Consider the following 10,463-nt stretch of genomic DNA (forward strand, 5'->3'; position numbering starts at 1 on the left):
AGCACTTTGGGAGGCCGAGACCGGCGGATCACAAGGTCAGGAGATCGAGACTATCCTGGCTAACAGGATAATCTCGTAGACGGGGATTCACCCTGTCTCTACTAAAAAAGTACAAAAAACTAGCCGGGTGAGGCTGAGGCAGGAGAATGGCGTGAACCCGGGAGGCGGAGCTTGCAGTGAGCTGAGATCCGGCCACTGCACTCCACGCCTGGGCGACAGAGCCAGACACCGTCTCAAAAAAAAAAAAAAAAAAAAAAAAAAATTTCTCCAGAAGATACTATTAAAGACAAGAAGATATTTGGGGTTAAATGACAGTCATTGGTCATGATTACAGATTTCCTAGGATAAAAATAACATGTCCTGAAAAGGTGAAATTTAAGAAGGTAAATTTTGTTAAACCGGATGAAGGAAGAAGGGTGAAGGAAGGGGGAGTATCTATAGGTCGAATCAGATAAAATATTGGTATGGTTTGCTCTGCGTCCCCACTGAAATCTCATCTCAAATTATAATCCCCACATGTTGAGGGAGGGAACTGGTGGGAGGTGATTGGATCGTGGGGATGGTTTCCCCCATGCTGTTCTCATGATAGTGAGTGAGCTCTCATGAGATCTGATGGTTTGAAAGTGTTTGGCAGTCCCCCACTCACTCTCTATCTCTCTCCTGATGTCATGTAAGATGTGCCTTGCTTCCCCTTCACTTTCTGCCATGACTGTAAGTTTCCTGAGTTCTCCCCAGCCATGTGAAAACGTGAGTCAATTAAGCCTCTTTCCTTTATAAATTACCCAGTCTCAAATAGTTCTTTGTAGCAGTGTGAAAATGAACTAATACAGACATAAATCCATAATTCTGTTCCAGAAAGCTCATCCTTCACTTTTTTTTAATCAATCCAGTACCCACACTGCTTCAAAATACAAGAGGAGAAGCTAGTTATTGGTGAGTAGGATTATAAAAATCCAAAGACCAATGGTTAGGAAATAGTTATTTGTTACATAATCTAGAGACACAAATTTTCATTCACAATGTTCCAAATGGTAAATCTACCATATTTTGCTGTTCATTTATCTGAAACACACCAGATTTATATGCTAGTTAAAGGAAACGACATCCAATAATCTGCCACATGCAAACAATTTCACAAAGATTTGAAGATACAGTTTGTTGAGACTCTGGCCATCCCTGCTTTTGAAAAACAGAAAAGAATGATAGACAATTCAGAAACATTAGGTGCCTAAAGTAATCCAAAATCATAAACATGTTCTCATTGAGGTTGTCAAAAATATCCCTCAAAAGAGCAGATGTTATTTTCTTTCTTAGACGAGTCTTTTAACTTCATGAAGGTGTTTACTCTTCAGAATTGTTTAATGAACCTGTTTCAGAAATTCTCCATTTCCTTTTATAAGAACCTCACTGCATTCAGTTTCATCATGAATTTGTTAGAAAAGACATAATAAACTTGGAGTCCATATATTTTTCAGATTTATTGATAAGCAGACTGGTTCCATTTGCAGTCTTTCTCCCATTGCACATTACCTGTAATCCTCTTCCTCAGGCCCATTAAACAAAGAATAGTTTCTTATCAATGTTTTTAAGGAACAAGGTTAAATTTGGTGAGATTCTATTTCATACAAACCCTGTACTGAAGTCATTGCACTTTTCACCAGTACTAAGTGACAGCCTGTTCTTTTTATCCAGGTTGAGGCAGTGGAGTAGCATGACGCCCCCAATAGACGGAAAGAATTATATTTAACTTTGGGCTTCTTTATATAATGTTTTCGCAATTATTTTTCAGGATCAGTTTTTTTAATCTATAAACTGAGAATTACAAAACTTTATCAATTGAATTAATATTAAAAGAGATAACATATATTAAGACACTTCAGAAATTATAAGATATACACATGTGAAGTATTTTTAGCCAAACATATAAATTAGTTTATATTCTTAAACACTAATTAACTGACAGAAGTTATTTTGGAAGCTACATTAAGATGATTGCTATGAAAAATATGCAAAATATCCAGTTAGGCATAATGTGTATGTCATAATGACACTGCATAGTGACTTCCACATTTGGCAAGGCAAGGATCCTTGCATTTCCTGTGGGTGAGTGACTATCATAAAAGGTAGCTAGATTTGAACCATCTTGCCAAGGTCCTACCCAGAAAGGCCAAACTCAGCCAGAGTCTAGCAGGAGCAAGCTGGTATCCTGATGAACCAGTGGGATTGTAGGAAGTACAGAAGAGATTGTCAGAAGCCTGATTTCCTGTGTTAGGGGACTGTACACTAATGAGGCCCTCTAGCTCTCCCGGAAGAAACCATACACATGCTCCAGAATTTGGACACCAGCCTCAGAGAGGACATTAATGGCCACTCACATTAACCAGAAAAGCACAACACCCAAAGAAGAGAGAAACGCCACCTCATTCAGTTATGAATAAATATATCTATCTGCCCCTTTCCTCTTCAAATCTTTCCTCTTTCCTTCACCTGTGGAGGGACTAGAGGGATATGTAAAGAGCAGACAACCTCCTTTCCATGCCACACCCTGGAGCCACAAGCCTGGCCACAGTGACTAGGGAGAGAGTTTAGAGTCAGATAGGTGACTGAAGCTTTAATTAAAGTTGAGAGTTTTAATAACTAAAAGCCACCAAGAATGATGAGATCTGCCCAAAATATTACTAACAAAGGGATTCGTCTTTATCATGTTGAAAGCAGTTACTGGAAGAAATACATGTTTATAACGGAATGAGTTGGCACTCCTTAAAAAAAATCAGTTACATCACATAGGTTCATATCAATCACGTGTTCTTTATGTATGTTAGTCCTGAAAACTTATCACCAACTCATGTGACTTCCATTGATGATCATGTTGAAACTAATATTTCTAGGCAGAATGAATGAAAATTTGACTGGGCATGACAAGAACTGTATACTCTCCCTCTTCCTTTTTCTTCTCCTTTTGTTAAATGTGAATTAGTACTTTAGTAACCTGGCATGCGTTTCGGTATTAGGCAGATGTGTAGTTTCAGTTAGCCTAGATAAGTGTTTCTTGAATGTTACTGTCAGGGTATAGAACTCTCAGCTTAGAAATAAAAACTCTGAACTTTTATTGAGTATTAAACAAAGGTAATGTTGTTTTTAAAGCAAATCGTATTATCTCTCTCTCTCTCCTTCTTCCTTTTTCTCCTACTCTCCTTCCGCCTGCATCTTTCTGCAGTTTTATCTCCCCAACTTTCCCCCAACACTCTGCACCCACTCCCACTTATGAAGGCACTAGGGAGGCTAGCAAGTCCATGGACAGAGAAGACAAACTACCAGGGAATAAACTGCTAGTCTCCCCTTCTTGCCAGTTCCTCTGATCTTTACAGTAATCATTTTGGAGCTTCCCATTACCTCCTCTTCCCCACTCCCGCTGACCCGGGCAGCCCATCCATTCTGGCTTCAGAAAGGGAAAATCCTCCCACCACTATTATGACCTGCTCACAGTGCCAAAAACTCAGATAATGATTAGCCTCTCTCTGGTCTTTCTCTTAAGTTGACTAGGAGAGAGGCAGCGGGGAAGGGCGGAAGGGACATAACGTGCCACCACCCGTCAGTAAGTCCTGTGGGGACCTATCTGGCCTCACTTGGTTTTTTTTTTACCTCTTCTTGAATTTCAATGACAATTATAGAACATCAGAGCAGTAAAGAATCTTAGATGATTGATGATGATGATTTCATGAACCAGCAAAATATATATAATATATATTCATATACATATATATCTTCTTTTTTTAGTTTTATTTTATTTTTAATGGACAAATAATAGGTGCATGTATTATGGGGTACAACGTGATGTAGCAGTACATGTATACACTGTGGAATGATCAAATCAGGCTAATTAGCATATCCATGACCTCAAATATTTATCATTTCTTTGTGATGGGGACATTTAAACTCCTCTTTTTTAGCTATTTTGAAATATACAATACATTATTATCAACTATAGTCACCATGCTGTGCGGCAGAATATCAGATTTTTTTTTTTGGCCTCAACTTTCTATAGCAGCTTTTGTGAATCTTGACCACACATCACAATTCCCTTTGGAGTGTTTATAAATCCTGATGTCCAGGGTGAACCCCAGATCAATTAAATCAGGGTTGTACACAAACTATGGTATTTCTTTTAAATAATCTTTCCTTTTGGGACTGATTTAACCTAGTTTTATCCTCTCAGGCACCTGTTTCCACCAATGAGGAAGAAGAAAAATCAGATCTCATCATTTTTTGTAGCTTAACCATTGGCAAGCAATGTAGCCTTTCTCATACCTACTGTTTAGGTTTTGAGGAACATTTGAAGAGATAATACCAGCAAAGCACTTGCAACTTTTCCTAGCACACGGCAAGGGCTTGATACATGTAAGCTACATATGTGCTATGTCTAGCTAATGGCAAAGTTCATGCATAGTGAATATTTTATCTCATTGTCATCTTTCAGAACTCTCTCTTAAAATACATGATTCCAAAATAAGGATTTGTTTAATATCACCTACTTAATAGATTTGCCTAGAGCACACTAACTTCTATAAGCATGTCTGGCTTTAAAATTCCTGGAAAGGGCTTAAAAATCAATTTAAAAACTAAGTGATTAAGCATATTTTCATAAAGATATTACTAGTTTTCATATATAGGAAGGAGCATTTATTCTCAAGTACACACACTCGAACCCATTAAAATCTTTTACCCTCTTTAGAAATACCTATGTTTCTGGAATTCTTCTATTTGAAACATTTTAAAAACCTTACTGATGGCACTAAGGGAAAAATATTATCTGAAAGGTGTTTTGTGTAAATAATACATTTTTATTCAAAATCTTAAAGAACACATATACAATAATAGATAAGAATTATTAAATCCATGTTGGCCTTATGAAATGAAGGATTATACTATGTCACCTCAATTTTAATGAACAATTATTTGAAATTTTGAACTAAATTCAGAAAAATGCATACGACAGTGGTATATAAGATTTGAAGAGGCCGGGCGCGGTGGCTCAAGCCTGTAATCCCAGCACTTTGGGAGGCCGAGACGGGCGGATCACGAGTTCAGGAGATCGAGACCATCCTGGGTAACACAGTGAAACCCCGTCTCTACTAAAATACAAAAAAAAATTAGCCGGGCGAGGTGGCGGGCGCCTGTACTCCCAGCTACTCGGGAGGCTGAGGCAGGAGAATGGCGTGAACCCGGGAGGCGGGGCTTGCAGTGAGCTGAGATCCGGCCACTGCACTCCAGCCTGGGCAACAGAGCTAGACTCCGTCTCAAAAAAAAAAAAAAAAAAAAAAAGATTTGAAGAAAAAATAAATTTCTAACTATATTAAAACGTATAACGGATAAACGGTCTGAACATTTTTTTCTTAATTATTTTCAAAATGTGAGTAATTTTTCAGTTGCAGGTAAGATTTTTTTGTAAAACAAAAATTTCTCCCCACTCCTTTATATGAAGATTTTTCAAAGTGATTTGCCCAAAGTATGTCCTGAGACAGAGCCAGATAAGTATATGTCCCAAAAGAGAGAATTCTGTAAAGAAGAAGTGCTCACATTCTTTTTGTAAAGCCATCTGCACACACAATGTGGTTTTCTGTTTGGATAAATTTGTTTCTGTTTATAATCTCTTGAAAATATACTTTGCAGAGTATTATGCTATAACTCAGCGTTAGAAATGTTTGCCTCCCATCACATATATTTAGAATATAAATTAAAAGATATATAAACATTTTAAAAACAAGCTTATGTTACTGATTATTTGGGCCTTTAAAAAATTCAGTTTATTTTTTAAAACAAAACAGATTTTCGTGGCATTGAGCTTACATGTCAATGACAAGTTTTGATAATGAATATTCCTGTTATTTATCTGTAAAATTGGGGGTTTGTGTATAGTTCAACCAGCTAACCAAATACTAAACATGTTTGGACATATCTCAGAAGCGACTAAATATGTCACTATAAAGATATTTATTGAGAATTATAAAGTTATTCAATTTTTATTGTTCTTAATAACATTAGATGAGTTTTTTCACACTATTTCAGCCTTGTAGATTTTTACTCTATATAGAATTATGAAAAACCTAAATATGTAGATATTTCACAACAAGCCAAAATGTGTTATTGTCTACAGAACTGCTTTGTAGCATTCCCATTTTAAGGAGCATGGTTCAAGCACTCGCTGAAATTTTCTTTTCTTTGAAAATTTAAGTTTTCCTTCAACTCCCAAATTAATTCTGTGCATGTTATTCAAAACTGTGAACATTTGATTTGACAGCAACCATCTCTCTAGCCTTTCTGTCTCTTTCCTTGCATCCAGCCCTAATAAGCTATCACCAGTCCTTACAAGAAGAGAAAGTGTATGCCCAAGCAACATTCACTTTGCCTTGAACTCAGTGAGATACCATGACTAGATCTGAATTGACTTAATGTTTTAAATAAAATACAGTTATCATAGTGAGGCAATAGCCGTATAACAGAGAAAGTGATAAGCACTTTGTTCCAAGGGATTTCTCCCACAAATAATGCTAGTATAAGAAATCGAATATAATCATTTGAACTAAAAAAAGAAAAAGATCAACAAAAATGTGCATTGCCATGGTAATTTAGAACTTAACATCTTCTATAGATAGCTCTTCAGTCTTTTTAACATACGGACAAAAGGTAGGCTGTAGACTACAGTTTGTCTCTCTCTCTCTCTCTCTCTGTCTCTCTCTCCCTCTGTCTTAGACACACAAACACACAAGAATTAAGGCAAACTTCCAGATACTTTCATAATGATATTTTAAAACTTATAGCTCTAACTATAGTATCACAAACTACAAAAGCAAAGCAATCATCTAGATGCTTCAATAATGATCTTTTGAAAATCACAAATGTATTGCTGGATATTTTAGGAAGGATGATTTGGGGGGAGTGTGGGGCTGGATTCTGACATAGCCTAACAACCTTACTGAATCCTGGCAATAGAGATGCCATTAGCAGAGAATCTCCTCCACAGCACCCTTTCCTAGCAATCTGCTTCAGCTCTTCAGTGAATCACCACAAGGAGGTTCCACATTGAAATCGGCACATGGAGAAGTCAGAAGAAACCCACTACCCACTCTACTCTTCAGGCCTGACTGCCCAAGAGCCACCAGAGAACAACAGCACTCAACCACTCTGTCCCCATATTTCGATTAGCAGGCAAGTGATTCTAAAACTGTACACTAGAAGGATCGTAGAATACTTGGGCAAGACAGAGCTTCGTAGACTGCACAGTCCAATTTCTTCCTTACTTCTTTACTACCTAAGTTAAAATTGTCTCTCTCTCCCTACATACACACACACACACACACACACACAGAGCGAGAGAGAGAGAGAGAGAGAGAACAGATGAGACAGGAAGGGTGAGAGATTTTCCTAAGGCCAGGCGGCAAGTTAGATCAGAGCTGGAATTAGAACCCAAATCTCATACCTAGAGCCAGCCAACTGCTATTCTAGACTCAGGACGAATCCGCTTCAGTGTCATGAATTCTACATATGCTAAATTGGGCATTCATATTTTATCTGAGGTTGCCTGCTATTGACTCCTAAAGGAACCCAACAAAACCACCTTTCTGAGCCTTTAATCGCTCTGCCAGTTCCAAGCTGAAAACTCAAGGCAAGTTACTTAACATCCCTGGGCTCTTTCCTCATCTAAAATTCATGGGTTGAACTGCAGACCTGGGAGGAACTTTCCAGTTACAAAAACTCTGCTTTTCATCTACTGTTTTATGCTTCATTCTTGATGTTCGCAATTTTCACTAGGTGGCAGGATTCCACCATCACATTACGAAAGGATTTTCAGATGGATGCCTGGAAGCAAAAAGAAGTTTCAAAGAAACTTCTTTCTTCACAAGGGACACTTAAAAAAAAAAAAAAAAAAGTAAAAGCCAGAGGGAAGCAATAACTACAAAGGCAATGGCCCATGCATTTCATAAAGATCTGTACCCATTTTTAACATAAGCATAAAGTAGGAAATTAATCCCATGCTCTTGCATGTTCTTCAATACAATACTATAATTTGCAATTTGATGATGAAGTTAGATAAAAGTTTGCTTAGTTTTGTGCATTTTAAGTTTTATTTTAGCTGAATGCCAATTAGAGAATACCAGATCCCCTCTGGCTAACCGGTAATGCAGGCAATCTAATGGCAATAAAAGCATAAAGCACTTTTATTAATGTGTTACAAAGTCACCTCTTAATTATAATATATTTAGATTATCTTCTAAGTTTATTTTTGAGATCTTGACTAAAAGAGTACATAAGAAGGAATACAGCACTTGGATTTTTGCATTTATTTGTCAAATCCTTAAAAGGGTATTCTTTTAAATAGATTTTATGCTATTTCATCATACTTTTAAAATTACTGCCCCAAATTGGCCTTTTCATGAATGCTGCATAATAAATGTCACTACCAACACTCTATATGAGTCCCCAAAATAGCCAAGCAAAGTAGTTATGCTGAACTGAGCGTTTCTCCTCTGCCAGAGCCAAGTGAAGTGACATGAAACAGTAACTCAACTGAATGTTCTAAAATGGCCTGGAAGAAACGCTCCCCAGTGTCTTGCTGATTGTCGGAAGAACATGGTTAACTAGGCCTTTTCCTCTGCTGATAAATATGGCATTCTTCCCACCTACCCCTCATCGATCGCAAGTTCATAACATAGGATGTGGTCCATTACTCTCCAAAGTTTCTTAGAAAACAGCTCACATCCTAGAAAAATCAACGTCCGCCGCAAAATCAAACTAATACTTAGACTTCTGCATCAGAACATGAAAACATCATCAACAGGTTGCTTTCATGCCTTCCTAGCACAGAGCCGTGACACTTCGTTCAGGTCCTACCTTTGCAACTTGTAAGGGCTGCTTCTGCTCCTTGCCACCTTGCAATCTGAACCCCCAGGGCGCCCCTCCAGTCATGGAAATGCAGATAAAATCCCCCGTGCCCATGTTTTCCTTTTAGTGGGGCAGCATGAAGAGCTTGAAATGACAGACGAAGCTTGGGTGCGGTAGAGGATGCGCACTCAGCTTCGAGCGCCTGCAGAGGACGCAGGACTTGGTAATGCAGAGCCTCCGCCGCCGCTGCTGCAGCCGCTGCCCCGGCCGCCCGCTGCGAATTTGTGCAGCTAATGGGCTCATTCTCAAGGAGGCAGAGGCACTCGCAGCATCCAGGACACAGCCCACTCTTGCGTCACTCTCCTTTGCTCGGCCCACCTTCTGGGGAAGGAAAGCAGCCTCACACATAGGAGAATGTCCCCACGTGGGGAGAGGTAAGGGAAAGGAGGACGTGAGAGCCAAAGTTCTCTTGCACTAACAGATTAAATTCAAGCGGTTAAAGGTATAAGTATGATCGAAAAACTTACATTTAATAATTCTGTAAATAGTAAAGGACACATGAAGGTCTAATCTCCACGCCGTGAATGACGTCATAAAGTATGAGCCTTGGGAATTCAACTACTAGAGAATTAGATTCTCTCAAATAAATGTTTTGAGAATTGTCACATTTATGAATGGAATAGATAAAAAAGAGTTAAAGTGAGTTAAATTACTACTTTTCTGTCTGCAGCCTCCTGAATTATTCCTATAAGAGGAAACAAAAGAAAGCATAAACTTTTTTTAAATAAATCTCCAACTCTGAAAAGTACTTTTGTGAACCATATATTTAGAGAAGGGGGAAGAGAAGAGACAGAGAGGGAGACAGAAAGAGAGAGAATGAATATGAATTTGTCTCCTGGAGACTACATTCTTATAACTACATCTGTTGCATAGTTTTGAGTATGTTAAATTTTAACGTGTTTTGTTTTCTTCCTGCTGATCTTCCTAAACCTAAACCCAACAGTTAGTCAACTGCATAAAATATACCATGTCACCTACAGGTTTCTTATTTTTATAGTTTGTCATCCCATGTCATGAATCTGGGTGGTCCAATATAAAAGTAGATTTTGTATATTCCAAATATTTAAATCTGAATACAATCTGCCAAAAATGTACAAATGGGACATTTTAATTTTCCCACAATACTTTTGTTTTCCATAACATTCATCCACATAAAAACATACGAAATAAGGAAGAGCCTGGGAAAGTTAGTTTGTGTTACTTGTGGTACCAAACAAAAGTGATTTCCAGACACACTGCCTGTTTCAGCACTAAGAAACACTATGTATAGTAAGTTCTCACTTAAAACATCACAGATAGGTTCACGGAAACTGTGACTTTAAAACCAATTTTACCATAGACTGATTGATAAAAACAAGGTTGAGTGCCTACAGTCTATTTCTGGTCACAAAGACATCACCAAATTTCTATATAAGATTAAAACACTTCTGATATTAAACACGGAAATGTCAGCTACACGTGCATTTAAGAAAGATTAACAAAAACAAGATAATCATTGAGCCAATTTTTGGTGAATCAGTGAG

The 10,463-nt window shown here is 37.9% G+C and overlaps 1 protein-coding gene across 3 annotated transcripts in view; it reads right to left on the minus strand.

Annotated features, from left to right (window-relative positions):
- Positions 1-9,180, minus strand: part of LOC105486187 (synaptopodin 2) — a 172,929-nt gene extending 163,749 nt beyond the window's left edge. The window contains exon 1 of one of the 3 annotated variants that reach the window (XM_011748905.3): positions 8,890-9,144. In XM_011748905.3, the coding sequence (XP_011747207.2) occupies positions 8,890-8,994 (105 nt within the window). In that variant the 5' untranslated portion in view covers positions 8,995-9,144. Of the gene's footprint in view, positions 1-8,889 lie in introns of all 3 variants that reach the window. The other 2 variants (XM_011748906.3, XM_071093100.1) reach the window with 2 other exon arrangements.
- Between the last annotated feature and the right edge of the window lie 1,283 nt (positions 9,181-10,463).

Source organism: Macaca nemestrina, chromosome 3 (genome assembly GCF_043159975.1).
Source record: "Macaca nemestrina isolate mMacNem1 chromosome 3, mMacNem.hap1, whole genome shotgun sequence".
Taxonomy (NCBI): Eukaryota; Metazoa; Chordata; class Mammalia; order Primates; family Cercopithecidae; genus Macaca; species Macaca nemestrina.